The sequence below is a fragment of the Strongylocentrotus purpuratus genome, unplaced genomic scaffold (genome assembly GCF_000002235.5).
Source record: "Strongylocentrotus purpuratus isolate Spur 01 unplaced genomic scaffold, Spur_5.0 spur5_scaffold_13, whole genome shotgun sequence".
NCBI lineage: Eukaryota > Metazoa > Echinodermata > Echinoidea > Camarodonta > Strongylocentrotidae > Strongylocentrotus > Strongylocentrotus purpuratus.
In genome coordinates, this window is record NW_022145598.1 from 7,602,319 (window position 1) to 7,621,884 (window position 19,566).

A 19,566-nucleotide genomic window follows, 5' to 3' on the forward strand; every position below is an offset into this window, starting at 1 on the left:
ATGGATTAGGGGCTTAGTCACAAATTAAATGTCAAAGGGGGGGGGGGGGGGGGGTGGGGCAGCTGCTAGTAAAATTGGATATTAAAATAATGGTGATGATGATGATGATGATAGTGATAATGATAATAATATTAAAAACAAGAATGCGCTTTCTAAGACAGAATATTTATTTTATGACATTTCAATTTGATTATTTTTTTTTACTGGCTGCTGTTCTACAATAATAATATAGCTGATATTCTCAAGGCTCCTGAATGTTAGATGCAGTATATACATATGAAAAAATATTTTGGTGATATGGTTTCTTTTGTACATCATCGTACCATATAAATATGTCCATTTTTTATGCCTGTTTGGTGAGAAACTAAAAATTTGATATCAGAGGTAATTTAGTGAGTCCTTTTCCTCAAATTTCTAGAAAGTATGAACAATTACTTTTTTTGGGGGGGGGGGGGGGGGGGACATGTCTCTTATCATTGAATTGTAACGTTTGAAATTAGGTGTCCCTTGCTATATAATTAGCTGCTCATATTTTCAACATGTTCATTCAATAACAGTTTCACTCTGGAGATTAGACTAGGGTTGCTATCCAAGTCTCAATGTCAATTAAATAATGTCTTGGTAATCAGTTGCAACACAGTCACGAAGAGCTCCCGTCTCTGTACAGAATTACACATGCAGCCCGCACAACGACCACACACACAGACAGTCCCCATATTCCCAGGGCCAGCTAGCTAGATGAAATCGGAGCTTGACCGAGCATTCTGTTTGCTCAGTTAAAATAAGCATCATGAAGTCAGCAAATATTAAACCATCAATACTAAATCAAAATAAAACCAAAAATTCAATAGATATTCACCAACTCCTACCCGGTATATCACGTCTGATTGCACTGTTAGAAAATATTTGTTGTTGTTGTTGTCACATCAACTGCACCAGAGATACCACCGAGGCTGCATGAGCCTCAACTCAAGCTGGAGTTGAAGGTCGGGAGTTAAAATTTGCTGAAATCTCAGCTCTTCCCCAGAACTGTGATGTTTTCAACAATTTTCCCTATTTCATCAAGTCAGATAATATATCATTGTTTTTGTCTAGTGGGTTGTGTATAAATATTGACTGCCCAAATGATGATATTTCTGTAAAATTCAATTTGGATGATTTCCGTTCATTAGGGACTGTGCATATCGTCTGCTTCCCCACAGGCAAAGGTACCTTGTCCTTAAGAAGTATGCATGTAAACACACTAGGCCTGTCTTCATCAGCTCGAGTTGGCCAAATAACCTGCTATTTCAACTATCCCGATTGCAAATTAGCCAGCTAATTTGCGTCTTCATCAGCCTACAGTTGCAATTATTGGGATATTTGGTTGAGAAAATATCCTGAGAAATCTTGGTTTTGTTTCCAAATATCCCCCTATTTGGGAAATATTCCGGTATCTGGGAAATGGCGGGCTAATTTGCTCCCGTTTGAGCTAGTTTGTGATGAGCATATTGGTCTGGTGAAGACGCATTTTCGATCTTCGGTAAAATATCCCGAGTCTGAAAATAATGGGTTATTTGGCAAACTCGAGCTGACGAAGACAGGCCTAGACTGACATTTATTAAACTAATGGTGGAAAGAGAAGGCCTCCAGTGAATGCCAAAATGTGCATAACATATCTAATAAACATTGAATGTGAAATGGTTGACTGCTGATTGCATGGAGGGGAAGAAGAATGGAAGTTGAATGATTCTATCGAGCATGATTCTGCAGGCAATCTGTCTTAGGAAGTGGACTTTTTGCCTCTTCTTTGAGAGGAGGGGGAGGGTGGGGGGGGGGGGGATAGCCAAGGATGGCATGGGAGAGAGAGTTACGCAGACTGAGCTTTTGGGAGGGGGCTCTCAAGTAACTGTTGGACTCTTAAAGGCATCGTTTAACAATGTTAAATCTGAGATGCATGGTCCTACGTGTTATCAGTGTCTGTGATATGGTGTAATATTGAAGCCCTAAAAGAATTGCGCTTCAAAATGATCATAAAGTGCCTCGAAAAAGTAAAAATCTTTGGGTGGCTGGTTTACCATACTCATTTTCCCCAGTAGATTGTAGTGTTATAAAAACTGTTAGGAAAACAAAAAATGAAATTTCGATTTCCAATCATAAATATTTTTTGTAATCAGAGAGGCGATCGGCTTGTAAAAGTCAAGGGATTCCTGACTGACCTAAAGGTTTATGATAATGATTACAGCATGAGCTAAATCAAGGATTTTGTTTCAGAATCTGAGGCAATGTTACCAAGTTACTTTAAGCAAATGTTATGCTCTAACGTCAAATATCTTGAGCTCATGGGTCTGGAAGAAACTGTGGTGGAAGTGGTTAAGAGAAGTGGATTGAGATGGATGGGACATGTCATGTGCTGTTAAAGAAGGGAAGATGACGAACCTGTAAAAAGAGTGAGGGCTCTGGAAGAGGCTGGTATAGAGGGAAAGGAATTAGACCAAAGATTTCATGGAAAGATATAGTGAAGAAAGAAAGCTGTGAGCTTGGTCTACATGATGAGGATGCTTGGGACAAGAAGAAGTGGAGGGGAGAAGTGTCACCATAACGCGAAAGTCAGTTAACCCCTCGTAAGAGGGAAAATGCTGACGTTAATACGTGATGAAAACGACAATGATGGAAAAGGATATGATAGATGTGTCACAAAATACTTATGGTTGCATCATCGACACTGTACATGAACGATTTACAGTGAAACCTGTGTCTAGACACAGCTCAAGTTTGGTTGGTTGGTTCGTTGGTTTTATTTACGATCATAAAATATGAAATATAAACATAACATACTTAATGAAACAAAACACTAAAATATTATGTAGACTATTCTAGAAAAAAAAAGAAAGAAAAAAATTAAATTGTTATTGAGGGATCACCTGCTTCAGATCAACCCAACAAATTTTGTCTTTTTTATTTATTTATTCTCCACTCATGGGATAGATTGCCCTTGTCAGCTATAAGCTGTTTTTCAAAGGGGTCTTCCTCGGGGTCCCAAAATAACTACAATAAAATGATTAATCAATTACTACTAATAATAATGATAATAACAAGGTTTATATATATATATTAAAGAAAAAAAAGTTTTTATAGGCAGGTGATCTCAATCTCAATGTTCTCTTTAGGATATATTTGAAAGAAAAACAATGTTCGAGGGGGGAAATTGTGTTTTTCATAAACAGGTGTTCTTTATAATGTGCAGGTGGTCTCTACAGGTGTATATTGACTGTACATATGCTGTGCGGCACCTGCTTTTATATATCTGTACATAACCATCTTCATGGACAGCATAAATTACCAAGATCAGGTAGATTCTAGGTGCTATAGGCCTATATGTATGTTGTCCTTACTGAAGATCTGTCATGTCTTGTCAAGGAGCTTATAGCACTGGGTTGGGATTTTAACCATGTTCTCCACTTCAAGAGTATGAAATACATTGAATGTACCCCAATGTCTCCACCGGAAGAGAAAATGTCAAACAACATCACCATCCCTTCCAACCGATGGCTACGCTTGTGATTGATAACGTATTGCAATAGTCTGACGGTATTTGATATTGGTCTGCCTTCATGGTTGATTCATGATTAAGATGTAAAGGTTGTGATCATGAAGTCTGGAGTTTATCTTGCAATTAGACCTTTCCAAGGTAAATTGATCAGCTTTTCTTCCTCAAATTGACAACACAACTTTTTCTTATTGCTGTTTATTGAAGTTCATTAAATGAGCCTGTTTTGCAATACATGTTCTAACATTTGTTCCTATAGAACATTTCTATTAATTAAGATTTAAAGGTTGTGATGCAGTCTGAAGTTTATCTTGCAATTAGACCAATATATATATCCAAGGTAGGGATGTGTAAGGACAAGATTGATCAGCTTTTCTTCCTCAAATTGACAACACAACTTTTTCTTATTGCTGTTTATTGAAGTTCACTAAATGAACCCGTTTTGAAATACATGTTCTAATACTTGTTCCTATGAAACATTTGTATTAGTTAGCTTTAGAGTTAGGGTATACAGTTTTGAATCTAGGATAAATTTAAGAACCTGATTGATATAAAAAAATTGATTGTAGGACAAATGTTGTCTGAGCATGTAAGGCACTACCGTGAATAGACCTTTTTAATTATTTTATTAAATTTTGTTTGACATAATAACTTTTTATCTCACTTTTTTTTTATTAGGTGCAAGTTGGCAACATTGGTGAGATATACAAGATAAGGATCAGTCATGATAACCAAACAGAGTTTGCAGGCTGGCTGTGTGAAGAGGTAAGAAAAAAAAATCAAGAAAAGGATTTTTGTTTTAAGTGAAGAATATTGAGTTAAATGTCAAATTGGATGAAGAATGCTGACAATGAATTAGGGTACTATTTTGATCTTATTGTGCTATATTACTGATCATGGACTATAACAAATATGACCTTCATTCCATATTCACCCTTCTCTAATTCGCAAAGGGACTTTGTAATAATGTTCAGATGAGAGAAAATGGTGCTAAGGTAGTGACTTCAATGCTAGATCTACAATCAAAGATAATCTGAAAGTTCGAGTGAAAACAGACCCATTATTAATGATAAAAATTGGGAAAAACTGATTTGATTGATTCCTGTATTCTCCCAACTATATTATTACAAATTTATAATTACGTTAAGGTGAATGTAAATCGTCACAAAGCAATGAACTGGCTCTATATACCATTCCAGACTTTTAAATGGTGAAAGATTTTAAAAAGCCTGTCTTTATATATATATATCTTATTATCATGGAAAAACAGTTGGGAAAATTCAAAAATGGTTGGGAGAAGTATCTGTTAGAGGGTGTCGCACAGTGATACCTTCAAAGAAAACCAATTAGTACAAAAATTACACATTTTTTTCATCAACCCTCAACAAAGTTACCAAACCACTTTAAAGTCATACAGTGTACTTGTAAAATACTTGGGAAATATTAATTATCACAATCATAACTTGACCTTTATTCATATCTATATCTCTATTATTCTTAAGACTGCACTCGTACTTGTAAAATAATTGGAAAGTATTGCTTGTCCTGGTTCATCATAATTTGACCTTTATTTCATAATCCTTTCTCTCTTATTATTATGACTAAGACCCATTTACACTTGTAAAATAATTATTAAGTATGAATTGTTACAGGCCATCAAAAATTGACCTTCATTTCATATTCACCTTTCTCTTATTCTTTAGATTTAAATTTCTTACTTGTAAACATAATTGCAAATTTAAATTTCTTACTTGTAAACATAATTGCAAATTTAAATTTCTTACTTGTAAACATAATTGTAAATTACCGTTACAGTTGTCACAGTCTATTACTCTGATCTGATCTATTCAGGAAATTCAGGAATGTTTGATGTGAACATAATTTTCTGGTCTTGCAGTATGATAGCAGTTATTAACTTATTATACCCACTGTGCAAAACGTTCGTGGAGATCCAATATTTCACAGGCTTTATATGCTTCAAAATATTATTATTAGAATAATCATGAGAAAATTCATCGCTACCAGGTACTCATTGACAGTAGGCCATGAGAATGTAGATTATTGTCAAAAGTCATTCCTACATCGAGGCTTGAACTCCCGACCTTTATATCTACAGTCAAGTGATTAACTATTCAACAGTGTCTTTTGTACTATTAAATGTGAACTGGTATTATGGAAAGCCATATTTCGTTTTCTGCATAGAAGGTCATACGTGTACATGAAATAATGTTGTTACAATATACCAGTTCTGAGACAGCTCATGCACAAATAACCCTAAATATCAACAGATCTTTAACATGTGTAGTCCTACAGGTACTTTGTGCATTAAAAGAAAAATATCACTGCCAAAGTGATGGAGCTGCTTCATGAATATCTTTTGTTTGCCCTCTTGAAAAGAATACTGCAACCTGTGAATCATAGAATGTACCATTTGGCATAAATGAATGATGATTACATAATGATAATAATAATAATACATAAGATTTATAAGGCGCCAAATCCACTTGACAGTCATATGCTCAAGGCGCAGCTTGTGCAAAAGATGAAATACATGTACATGATAAATATGTATACAAAAGTGCAATAGGAAAGGTACAGACATGAAAGGTAATGGTAATCAGTTATAAGCTAAATTAAACAGATATTTCTTAAGATTGTTTTTAACACTTCAGCAGAACTGCTTTTTTTAATCCATTGAGGGAGAGTATTCCATAATGAAGGCCCATGAACATGTATCCAGCATTTTTCTTTTTGGGTTTTAGAGTTTTGGACAAATGACTTTTAATACCCATGTGCAGATGGTACTTTTGAACAGGTTTTTAGCCAATAAACATCAAGATGGAGCGTTAATTTGATCGCTCTCATTTGGGAGTGTGAACTGGTTCTTAGATCATTCAGTCTCCTGAGTCAAAGTAGAATATGTGAATTAGGCTCTTGACTGATATTAATCTTTTCAAGAATGCATTATAAGTGTATCTCAGTTCTCCATCTTCAGACTTCAAAGATGATGTTTTCTCCGATATGAAAGATACTGCTTGAGCTTTCAAGGACCATCCACCCTCAAGTTCTTAATGATCATAGAATCTAAATTAGAGTGATGATAAGAACCTATTCTCAGGTGTAATACTTTGCTTATGCCGTACACGTTTTTAGTAGAAAATTTATTAAAAATTGATCTGACGATTAACTTACGCTGTGCACATTGATGTATATTTCAAACTTCAGACTTCAAACATGATGTTTTCCCCAAGATGAAAGATACTGCTTGAGATTTGAAGGACCATCCACCCTCAAGTTTTCAATGGTCATAGAATCTAAATTAGAGAGACTATAAGATAAGAACCTAGCTATTCCCAGGTTGTAATATTTTGCTTATGCCCTACATGTTTTTAGTAGAAAATTGGAATTTTTATAATTTCAGACTTCAAATATGATCTGTTCCCAAGATAAAGAGAATACATGAGATTTAATACAGAATTGTCCACCCATCTTTAAAGAAAACGATTCTTTAGTTTTAGAATGCAGAAAAAAATGCCTAATGAAGACAATCTGAACCCATATTCCGAACCCATTCCGAGTTTGACTGAACACAATGTACCTTTACCTTTACTTATAAATGCCATATATGTTTTGATGCATGTGCAACTTGCAATTCTACTATTTTGCAAAGGTTGCTCACATACATCCATATTATTTAATAGCCTTTGCATATTTAAATACATTTTCTTCTTGTATCCTAAAACAAAAGCTATCAAAAACATTGCATTATCATCCAGTTACTTCTGCACAATCATGAGATTTTGAATAAATTAACTCTACACATGCATGGTCATCTGGGTAGTTCTTGCAATGCTTGTGCTATCCACTTATTTTTGGTTGGCTGAAAATCCTTCATACGAAACTGATAAAGAATATCTTATTGATAGGACACTTGGCTCCTCATGGTCTTATATTGCCTGTTTGGAGCCAGAAGGGCATTAACTAAATATATTTTAACACAAAGGCAAGGACCTTCTGGTTTTGAAAAGACAATCTTAACCTTGGGCGAGCGTGACCCACATGTGTATTGGCAGATTATAGAAAAAATCCTACAAAAGAAGCCGAGTATAATGCGATTAAAAACAGAATTAAGTGGAGAGTATATAGGCCTATGAAGATGCTGGCATAGAATAGTCTTTAAAGGTAAAGGCCAGTATTGGAAACGCCCCAATTTCAAAAAAATGAAATGGAAGCTCTTATTACCAATCATGTGAAAGAATATGTTTTGACTAATACATGATGATAACAATTTTGCCGGGAAACTGCCTATTAATTGACATATTTGGTAAATTAGTTTATCTATTGGTATGTGAGAGATTAACGCACATGTCGCGCACGTGTGCGTAGTCCCATATACATTTTTCTGTGTACAGTGCTTGTAACTTTATCAAGACTGGGCCAAATTTCTTATCATTTTGATGATTCCAGAACCTTGCAGTACACACCAATACTTATATGCTAGATGATCAACCTTTTCTGATTGATTCCACAACGTTTCTTTCACAATACAATCGCATGACCATATTAAACTGGTCTTTATCTTTAATATACGGTACTGTTTACTTTCAAGTAATGAAGAAATCCTCTTTATTTCTACTTAACAGTTGCCTGCAAAGATGCTGTTACATGTACATGTTGATGAAATATTTAGTGCAAAATACAAATAAAAAGACTATAAATAGAGACATTTTGAGTGAGACTTCAAATGTTAGACTTTTTATTCATGGTCATCACCAGGAAATGAAACTAGGATTTATATACATGTACAGGAGAAGATTGGCATTTAGTGAACTTTAATGATTTTTTGTTGTAACAATACAGTGTATATATAGTTAAAGATAACGTTGAATTCTGTCACTGCGATTGTATTGTGAAAGAAACGGCGTGGAATCGATCAGTTGATCATGTAGCATATAAGTATGGGTGTATTGCAAGGTTCTGAAGTCATCAAAATGATCAGAAAATTGGTCCAGTCTTGGTAAAGTAACAAGCATTGTACACAGAAAGATGCATAAGAGACTACACAAACACGTGGCTTAAAAATTGGGACTCATTTTTAAGCTGTTTATACTACAATTGTTATATTTAGAATGTGAAGGCATTTGAACCAGGAGCCATGCTTTTAAGGGGACATTTTTACTCTAATGTTCTTTCACACTTGCACAATAACAATGATAACGCTCACAAATTATATTTTTCACCTATCCCCAGAACTCAACCTTCTCTTTAAATAAATCTTATGCTTTCAAGTTAATTACTTTGCACAACGCTTTCATGTAGGTATGCATGTATGCAGTATCTTTTGTGCGTGTGCGTTTGTGCGTGTATGTGCAGGTATGGTGACTGAATCATATTCAATTTAATTTGTTTCATGTGGGGGCCCTATTTATATTAAAGAAATTTGCTTTTGTGTGGCCCTGACTATATATTTGCTTTGTATTTAGTATGTTTAATGTATTCTAATGATGGTTGCATGTTATGCATTTCCATATCATGTATATGGTTCACTAAATTCAATTCAATTCAATATACAATTAAACTTCTTCCAGAGAAACGTAATTGGAAGTATGAAGAGCAGTTTAGAAAATGTATTGTTAATTTGTATACAGACTAGGGGGGGGGGGGGTGGGTTCCTTCATCTTCTGATATCTAGAAAATTCATGAAAAAAAAAAACATTGTAGTGGAATCATATGTAATATAGAACACATATTTTGTACACAAAATGTATGAGGATATTCTTTAGATATATAGAGATTCTGGGCATGAGTAGAAAACGGTGTTCAGGAAATGGTATCATAGCCTAATTAACAAGCCTGTTGAGATATTAGCCTATTATGATATATGTTACATGGATAACAAGCTAATGTGCTTAGATTAGCAAGTGTGCGCTTGTAAAAATGACGCCTGGCTGGAATACTCCCTAGGGAGTGGAGAATGTGCATACATTGTGTGCGGGAAAGCCTGAATCCAATGACCGGGGTAATAATATAATATATACCTGTAAAGCGCTTTGAGAGGACCGTCGGTCCTGAAAAGCGCTATATAAGAACTAGCTATTATTATTATTATTATTATTATTATTCTATGGATTTAATGTTAAAAACTTATGGCAGTATTCTTAATCATTAGTTTATTACTAATAAATACTATAACATCCACCTTCCTCCATCTATATAGGTATTGTTTATTCTATCCATCTATTCCTCTTTTTTCTGAAAATAGACATGTTGAATTAATTGAAGTTCTGTGTCATTTGTGTGTATACAAAATGTACTGTATGAGGAGATTCTTTAGATGTACAGACACATTTTGTGCATGAGTAGGATTGTGTTTTCAAACAATTGATTATCCCCTATCCAGACACTCTACATGTACATGGATAACGGCCAATCCTAAGAATTAATTTTTACCTTTATTTCCATCATCATGACAATATATACAAAGATAAAATATTGAATATCATTCAAAATACAAAGAAAAATATGAAAGTATTTAACCAAAGTACAAATGGAAAATGGTGTATCCATAAAAGCCAATAAGGCCTGACAGTTGAATGTACCAGGCGTAGAAGTTATAATAACATATACTATATGCTTAGGAAAAAAAAGAAGAAAAAACAAGGGGGGGGGGGTCATTTTGGTATGAGAGATGTAGTCTTTAAACAAATTATGCATCATAAGGAGAGAGAAGATGTTTCTTGTAAAGTCTTTTGAATGAATTGTTAAATCAAACAGACTAGTAAAGCAGGTGCGGAATTTCAAATTTTTGAACCAACATAACGAAGAGAATTGTTTAACATATATTGGAAGAAGCGATCCAATGATTTATCAGCATGTCATGGGTATGGACCGCTTTGTTGAGACTAAATATGTGCATAAGGTTTGGAGGTAGTGAGTTTGAGAAGAATCGTTGCATCAATGACACAATTTGCAATTCCTTAATATCATAAATATGTAAAGTATTGAATCTTCGAAATAAAGGCTGTGCGGGAGCTAAGAAAGGGGAATTAGACCCAAACTTAAAGCAATATTTGTATTATTGGTGTATTAAAATGAAAGCTAAAACACCATTATTATAAGTTTTGGTAAATAATCTTTTAGTCAGACTATGGTGCGCTTAGAGACACCCGTATTAAGCGCCTAATAAATATTGTGTATTATTATTAACACCAGATATCTCTACCTGTTTATTTGGATAATAATGATACATGTACAAAGAGTTTGCAAAGCTCCACTAGGGATTTATTTAGCCATTCTTAGATGAAAAGGTTGCCATTTTGTTTATTTGGCATTTGTTGTGCTAAATCATCCTGTACATGAATGTTTTTAGCGTTAGCCATTGTATGTTTGCCATGGAGCTCACCTATTGACTTCTAAATGTTTGTGAGCTAGCGTATGGACAACACAAAAACAGAGAGAAACCCATTATACATCTATTGTCAATACTTATTGATTTTTTTGCCCTGGCATCACTGAATGAATGGATCGGCTGTTTTCTAGAGTATGCTTGAACTGATCTGTTTCTTTGAAATAAGGTGAAGCGAGTATTGCGATCTATCTGGGCAGAAAATGCTGTTCACAATGTAATCATCCCCATCAAGAAACAACATTTCACTGACAAATGCATGGCATATGTACCTCTATGTCATCTCTGAAAAAAACTAAAGGCAAGAGAGATCTAACTGTAAGATAAACAAGATGATGAAATGTGCAGTTATAGTTGACGGGAGAAAACATGTTTTCATGATTTTCATGATATCCATGTCAATAGAAGTAGATTTAAGATTTTATGGTAGACACTCCTTGGAGTTTAAATTAGATTTGTTTCCTCTTCTATTATTTCTTTAGATAATAAACCTCTTTCTATATATACTGCTAGTAAAACAAGTATAGTAATAGTATGCTCATCTTACAGAGTATTTTGCTCTGAAAGAAATAAGCTACATCTTTTAAAATTCAGCAGAGCAGTTGTTTTGTCAGAGACCCCTTTCTATATGTATATACTGCTAGTAAATAGTATGAGCACCTTACAGAGTATTCTACCCATTAAGAATTGAGCTACATCTTTTAAATTTCAGCAGAGCAGTTGTTTTGTTTTATATTGTTCTGTGTAGAGAAAGTACGGCATTTGTACTTTAAATTTTGATAAGTACTGTAAAATTAATCATAATTAAGTAAAAGAAAATGATAGCTACATTGTTTTTTTTTATTTGTTTTATATGATCACTGTACATGAATTCTCTTGTCAAATGGTCTATGTGACATCATTTACAGATTACATGTTGTTGCCTCATTTTTTATTTCAAAATGTTTCAGTTATCCTTGGTTACATTAGTTTCAGTATAATTCCTTGTATTCTTCATTTATTATATCCTCAACAATGCTAACATGATATGTATGTCAGTCATAAAAGCAGTGTTTTTTTTCTCCTGACAATTAGAAACGATGCAGATGGAAGAATATCTATACTCGTCCTCTGGTTTAAAAAAAAAAATCATTGAAAGATTATTTCAGTCCATGTATACCGGTATATACAGTGTAATTGATTTTACATTTTTGTTCATGTAAATGTAAATGAATTTAAAGGAGGCCTCTATTTTTCTTGGAGGTGGTGTTTTGTCTGTATGGTGGGACTTATTTCATTTTCTTTCTAAATGGCTATCTGATGGGTTTTCTGTTTAGCATTAGTATTCGACTGGTGTTGTTTCACAAAGCCTATTTTCAATGACAAATGACAAAAATCAGTGACAAATCTGCTGATAACCAATCAGAAGCAAGGATTTCAGTAGCTTATAACAAAAACTTGTCATCAGTGACAAATGACAAGTTTTGTGAAACACCCCCTGGTTACATGTCTATCAGCCAACTTGAACCCATTATTTTTTAATTGCTTCCTTACCTTTACATGTAGTTTTTATTCATATTTTCTAACTTTGGCTCTTTCTGCAATCTTGCGGTTCGCACTGATGAATGCAAGACCCCAAAAGGCTTTATAGTATATCTTTCTTTAATGCTGTTTTTCTTATTTTGTGGTATCAGTCATCTCTTCATAAAGCTATGTCTCTCTCTCTCTCTCTCTCTCTCTTAGGTTCGAATGCAGGATACCCATACAGGGGAAGAGATTGTGTTTCCATGCCAACGCTGGATGTCACGTGATGAGGATGATGGTGAGATCTGTCGAGAGCTGCCTGTCATGAGAGATGGAGAGCCTATCTACCCAGGTAAGTCTAAATCAATTCGCTCAGATTTGAATTCAAATTCAAATTCAAATTCAAATTTAAAATCAGTTCAATTTCCATTTCAAATTCAAATTAAGATCGAAATCAAGATCCAAATTTCAATTTTCCAAATTCCAAATTCAATATTCATGTTTCCAATTTCCAAATTCAAATTTTTATTTCAAATTCAAAATCTAAATCTACTAAATCCAAATCCAAATCAGAAATAAAACTTTAATGCTACTCTCAATGCAAGTACAATTCCAGTCCCAAATAGAAAATTACAGTTTGAAAGAAATTAATATTGAAGATAATCAAAATTGTTATTAAAATTCGATCTTGAATGAAAAAAAGAAAATTGATTGTTAAATCGACTGCTAGAATAAATAATGATTAGTTTGTTGATTGGTTCAATAAACTGATTGAATGTTCTTTGACTATATGTGATGAATAGATTTATACACATTAAAGATACACAGCGAGTTGTAAAGATGTATCTCTAAATTGAGATATTGCAGCATGTGTGTGTATATTAGATTGTAGTTAATGTACATCTTTAAGCAAAGAATAAACTAACAAACAAACAAATTAATAAAAGGGGGGGGGGGAGGGATAAGAAGTGAAATAAAAAGAAAGCAACATCAAGAAGGACAGAAAGTATTTTTATCATCTTCATTTTCGAATGTTACAATTCATAATTGTGCACTACTGTATGTGTAATTGTGTATTATAAAGGTGTACAATAAATTGAGATATTTTTGTACCTGTGTTTGATAGCATTTAACAAGTAGTACATTGATTCAGAAGACAGCATAAATAAATCTCTCTCCACTATGAATATTATTATGATTAAGCATTTGGTGTCACAAGCTGTGCCTGGGAGCGGAAAAGCGAACCAAAACGCTGCTACCCTCAGTTCTCATCTCTCCTCCTTATAAAACTGTTCCGTGTCGGAAGACAGGAAAAGAGAGATGTATTCTGTACTATGAACGAAACAGATGCCTTCAAGCATTAATTTTTGTTCAAGTTTGTTGTCCCAGTTCATTCATACATACAACATAATGCGTAGCAACAACAAAAAACATCCCACAACAACAATATAGAAATATCTAACATTTTGAACACCTTTATTTTAATATGAAAATACTAAAAAAGTTGCTGCATTGGTATGAATTTATTTTTAATAAATGTTCTGTTTTAGTTCAATTTTGTGTTATTACATCATTTTCTTCAAACTGATATTCAAACATCAATTTAGCCATTTTTTGCAGCCCTTCTAAGCCTATAGCTCCCTTCTCCCCTAGTAATATATCATAGGATACCACCTTTTTTTTTGGCACTTGATGTTGATGCTTTATAGACCACTTGCTGCTGTGTGCTATGAAAAGGGAAGATGGTAACCTAGAAAAAACATCCAAGAAAACACATTCTTGGATGTCCTTCCTAGCCCTTTGTGAATTGCCACATTTTAAATCTTATAGTCCAAGTGTTTACATGTATTTTAAAAACCACATCACCAACAGTTATCTTGATCATACAACGGCAGCTTCAAATGAAAGGAGCAATCGATTGAATCGAAGATCGTCTATAAAATTACACAAAGAATATATATAACAAAATCAAGAAGAAATAGAGAGAGAGATTGAGAGTGCGAAGAAAAAGAAATGCTGAGAAAGATGTATCAGAAATGCTTTATGATATAAAGCTATTATTTGTATAGTGCTAGACCCTTTTTGTAGGAGGGGTCCTTACACCGGTGTTATCATTGTGCAAGAAATGCATCGAGAATATAAAGACATTAATACTGAGTGACATTTTCTGGGGTATGGGGTATTAAGCAATTTCATATTCGTAAACATGAGTCAATTCCCATTAGGTAAATTGGAACTGTGAAGGTGAACTGATATGTGAGGATGAATTGTGTATTGTGTGAGGATTAATAATACATATACTTCCTGTGTAAAGGGTAAAAAATGGTTACCATAGTAACAAAAACTCTTATTTTTGATATGATTCAAGTTCCCTGTTTGTAAACTTTGCATTTTTATGGGGGTGACATGCTTTCGAGCAATAGCAATTTTCAATTGCTTTTGTCACCCCTTACCAGCAGATTGTATCCTTCTCTCTCTCCTCTTTCCTAAAACTGTTTACATGTATTATGAAATCTCTCTGTATTATCTGATTGTAATAAGAATGATAATAATTTGAAGTAATTCAACAAAATTTAAATACAGGTTTGCCCCTAAACACAATCCTGATGGGCTAAAATTTGTATTATACTAGTAACACTACATTTTTGGGGTTTGCAACACTTGATGCAGAAGACACATAGTATAACATGTTCATGAATCAATTTCCTAATTACATGTACTGTACACTATGTGTGATTTGTTTGTTTTTTAGACAAACCAAATACAGCACATTTTATTCAATAAATGGGAAGTTCTTTAAAATTGAAGCAAAATGAAAAGTAAAATGGATAGGATGACTCTTAGCCCTTGCAAATTTTGCCAAATTTAATGTTTTAAATTTCCTCCTTTACCAGAAAGAATGTTACATTTTCTTTTTCTTAAAAAAAAGAAAATGTCAGTTTCTGATTATCACTAAAAATTTAAAACGTTTTACCATGTACACATGAACTAATTCAATCATGACTTTGACTTATGAGCTGTATTCAAATAGAATAAAACATTATTTTAACGACATAAAGTTGGAGCTTTGAAGTTTTGATGTTTTTCCACACTGCCTGGCGTGTCAACATGGCAAGCTTAATCCAACAATAAACGAAAAGACCAAGGATGAATATTACGTCTCATCAAACGGTTCAAGCAACCGTGCATGAGTTATATATGGGTCAACAGCGGCAGCATTGAATTTAATTGATTTTATTTGTGCAGCTTGCCTCTGTGCAGGTTGAATGTCGGGTTTTATGTGAGAGAAGGAAAGCGTAACGGGTGATTTCATTTATTTAGATTGGTTGAGCTCGATGTAAAGCTTCCATACTTGTGTTCTTTATCATGTCTTTTCACCCCTCGTTCATTTTCTCTCCTTTCCCGTATATGTGGGCTTTCATGCTTTCACTTTTGTGTGAAGGGCTATAGACTGTGATGTTTCTTGGTGGTATCTTTACGGCTGAAACATCTTGTTTGATGCTTTTAAGGTCTGTTGATCTTTAACTGCAATTGCGTTACTTTTGTGGGATTGTAAAGAGCTATAGATCGCGATGTTTCTTGGTAGTTTCTTTACAGCCTAAACATCTTGTATGATGCTTTTAAGGTCTATCTTTAACTGCAATTGCGTGCTTTCTGCCTTGCACTTTTGTGTGATTCTAAAGAGCTATAGACTGCGATGTTTCTTGGTAGTTTCTTTACAGCCTAAACATCTTGTATGACGCTTTTAAGGTCTATCTTTAACTGCAATTGCATGCTTTCTGCCTTGCACTTTTGTGTGATTGTAAAGAGCTATAGATCGCGATGTTTCTTGGTAGTTTCTTTACAGCCTAAACATCTTGTATGACGCTTTTAAGGTCTATCTTTAACTGCAATTGCGTGCTTTCTGCCTTGCACTTTTGTGTGATTCTAAAGAGCTATAGACTGCGATGTTTCTTGGTGGTATCTTTACAGTTGAAACACCGTGTATGATGCTTTTAAGGCCTATCTTTAACTGCAATTGCATGCTTTCCGCCTTTCATTTTTGTGCAATTGTAAAGAGCTATAGACTGCAACGTTTCTTAGGAGTATCTTTACGGCTGAAACATCTTGTAGGGATGCTTTTAAGGTCTATCTTTAAGTGCAATTGCGTGATGAAAAGTGCCCCTTACAAGTGGCAATGTCGGATGGCCATGAACTGTACATGTAGAAGAATATTTGTTTTTTTTGTAAACGATGGATTTGCTTTCAAAATCAAATTCAATGCATACTTTTAGAGCAAAAGTTGTTTTTGGCCAACCTAATTGACTCAAGCCTGGACACAAAGAATCTTTGTTTTTTGTGTAAAAGACAGATTTGCTAACAAATTCAAATTCTATGCATACTTTTTTGAGCAAAGGTTGTTTTTTATAGTTGTAGGGCGTAGCAAGGAGAATACTGTTTGTTTGGAACTAGAAGGACATTAACTCATATACTTTAAAACAGAGTTAACGCCCTTCTGGCTCCAAACAGACGTTAATGTTTCTTCTTTTTAAAATCTTCAAAAAGCTTCATGTATGCAAGCATATCATGAAGATGAACTCTACACTGCAAGCAGTGTTAGGAAGAGTCTTGCAATTCATCCATGTATTTATGTGAAGAAATAGATAACGCATTTACAACATTGAAAGTAGTGCTGTAACATCACGGATATCTCCAATTCCGTTTAACCGCCAGTCAAAACCGGACGTTTTTTGGTTAAACGATTTAAAAAAAATATTTAAAAAAAAAAAAAAAAAAAAAAAATAGTTTTTTTTTTTTTTTTTTTTTTTTTACCGACTCTGTCGGCAACTTTCATTTAACTGCGAGGTGCATTTAAAGGGGCCGATTTGTGCTTGTGAACTTGTCACAAATAATAGTAACAATGTTGTTTTTAGAAGAATGTGTAAAATCATTAATGTAAATTAAAAACAGTAGAGGACCTAGGACAGAACCTTGTGTAAAAGTTGGATGAATTATTATTATAAACTACATATTGAGATGATGAGATCTATTACAAAGATTACTTTCAAACCAAGATGACAGACAAATTGGAGTGTTGTTCTAGTTTTGGAGTGGTGAGTCAACACACAGATTACTGAGCTGGGAGACATTGCCAGGCATAGTGCCAGGTGGAGGGGCATAAATCGAAACTTAAAAAAAAAAAAAAAAAAAAAAAAAAAAATCGGGAAAACGAAACCGTCCAATTGAAAACGGAATCCGCCATGGGCGGTCGGATACCGGACGGTTAAACGTTTCACTACAGCACTAATTGAAAGTCAAAGACTTGTCTGCGATAATAATGCAGTAACGTGACTTACATGATATATATACATGTATGCCAAATAGGGGCTTTCAACAATTCATTGAGTTTGAATATTGAAAGGAAACGTGAGCAACTTGAAATCATGCAAAGTATACCTTGTACATGTACTGGCATCAGTCAAGCATATAAGATATGGTTTCTATGTATTCAAGGCACGTTAGGTTTGATAGTAAGCTCATGTGATTCTTTTATTAAGAATTCATAACACGAACACGTACAATATTTCAGGTTCTGTTCATATATTGCATATTTTCATGTATGGCAAATGGGGGTTGAAAAAATAGTTATGTGCAATAGAGGTCCTATTCATATTAATTGACTTACATGTTTTTTCTCAAAAATTGTGAAACACTGTATGCTTTATAAATTAACACCTCCCCCCCCCCCCCCCCCCCCCCCTTGACAGTAAAATGCTATGGCTTATAGTTGCATATATGTGAATGAGCATTATTAATAATGATGATGATGATTGTGATGATGATGATGGTGATGGTGGTGGTGGTGGTGGTGGTGGTGGTGGTGGTGGTGGTGGTGGTGGTGGTGGTGGTGATGATGATGATGATGATGATGATGATGATGATGATGATGATGATGATGATGAAGAAGATTCGTAAGACAGAAGCTTCAATCTTTCTTGCCATTCTGAAAAATATGTGGAAAGTTTACAGGACCAGTATTTTCACTGAGCTCAAGCCTATTTGTATCATCTTGAATTTGATTTAAATAGTGTGGTTTAAAATACGATGACTTCTAAGTGCAAAATTACTTGTACATTTAGCATACATACTGATCATGTATATTACTTATCTTGAGTAGATGTAAAAGTACTACATCTACAGTACATGAAGATTACGAAAGCAACATAAAGTAAAATGGTAAATAGTTTGTCACAAACTGAAGAAGGGTTGATTCATTCAATCAGGACTTAATATATCAATTTTTTGATTCAAATTGGCAACAGTGGTCCTTGTATTTAGTCAGATTTAATTAAAACTTTCATCAGTTTGCTTCTCTGATTTTCTGATTTCTTTTAATAGAGTAGTTGTCTATTTGGGTTGGATTTCTTTGTAATGAAAATTTGTTTGAGTTGAAAACAAACTTCAGTAAGGTCATTTATTCAGGATAGGAATTTTAAGGGCTACATTTATCAGATTAAAAAAAAATCAAATTGGCAACTATAATTTTTTCTCTTATTACTACATGTACATTTGCCAATAAAATATCATGTTGTTGAAATTAACAACCGACAGAAAATGCAGTTATGTATGTTTAAAAATATCATGTTGCTGAAATAAGCAACTGACAGAAATTTTTTGTATGTATGTTTAAAATTGCTAATTTTGTATTCCTTTAATACATTCCTTTACATTTGAGGGAGAGAGAGAGAGAGAGAGAGAGAGAGGCAGAGAGACAGAACGAAAGAGATAGACATACAGGGATAGAGAGAGAGAGAGAGAGAGAGATCGACAGACAGAGAGAGGGAGAGAGAGATAGAGAGAGATAGACAGTGATAGGGAGAGGGTCAGACTGAGAGAAATAAAAAATTCATTGAAATTTACTTTAGCTGCTACCTGCATAGAAAGACCAAATGCTTTGTTTCCCTTCAATAGTACTTCTCGGTGAAATCTATTTGAAAGGAACCTGTACATAGAAAACCTTCTGTCTATAAAGACTGTTTTTTGTCTATCTTGAGCAGTACGTGTCTTTATGCAAGTTTCACTGTACAATGCACTGATACATGTCTCAAGTTGCTCCAGATAGATTTCCAAAATAATTACTAGTTCGTGT

At 34.1% G+C, this 19,566-nt stretch overlaps 1 protein-coding gene and 1 long non-coding RNA gene across 6 annotated transcripts in view; one reads left to right on the forward strand and one right to left on the reverse strand.

Annotated features, from left to right (window-relative positions):
• Positions 1 to 10,078, reverse strand: part of LOC115922965 — a 20,361-nt gene extending 10,283 nt beyond the window's left edge. Inside the window, exons 1-2 of the long non-coding RNA XR_004063701.1 lie at positions 10,067 to 10,078; positions 3,430 to 3,435 (exon numbers count right to left, since the gene is read on the reverse strand). This is a non-coding gene — a long non-coding RNA (uncharacterized LOC115922965). The remainder of the gene's footprint in view (positions 1 to 3,429; positions 3,436 to 10,066) is intronic.
• The window catches only part of LOC105447429, a 136,373-nt gene that overhangs the window by 42,124 nt on the left and 74,683 nt on the right, over positions 1 to 19,566 (forward strand). For all 5 annotated transcript variants that reach the window (XM_030982801.1, XM_030982802.1, XM_030982805.1 and 2 more), the window contains exons 6-7: positions 4,208 to 4,294; positions 12,657 to 12,789. In XM_030982801.1, the coding sequence (XP_030838661.1) occupies positions 4,208 to 4,294; positions 12,657 to 12,789 (220 nt within the window). The remainder of the gene's footprint in view (positions 1 to 4,207; positions 4,295 to 12,656; positions 12,790 to 19,566) is intronic.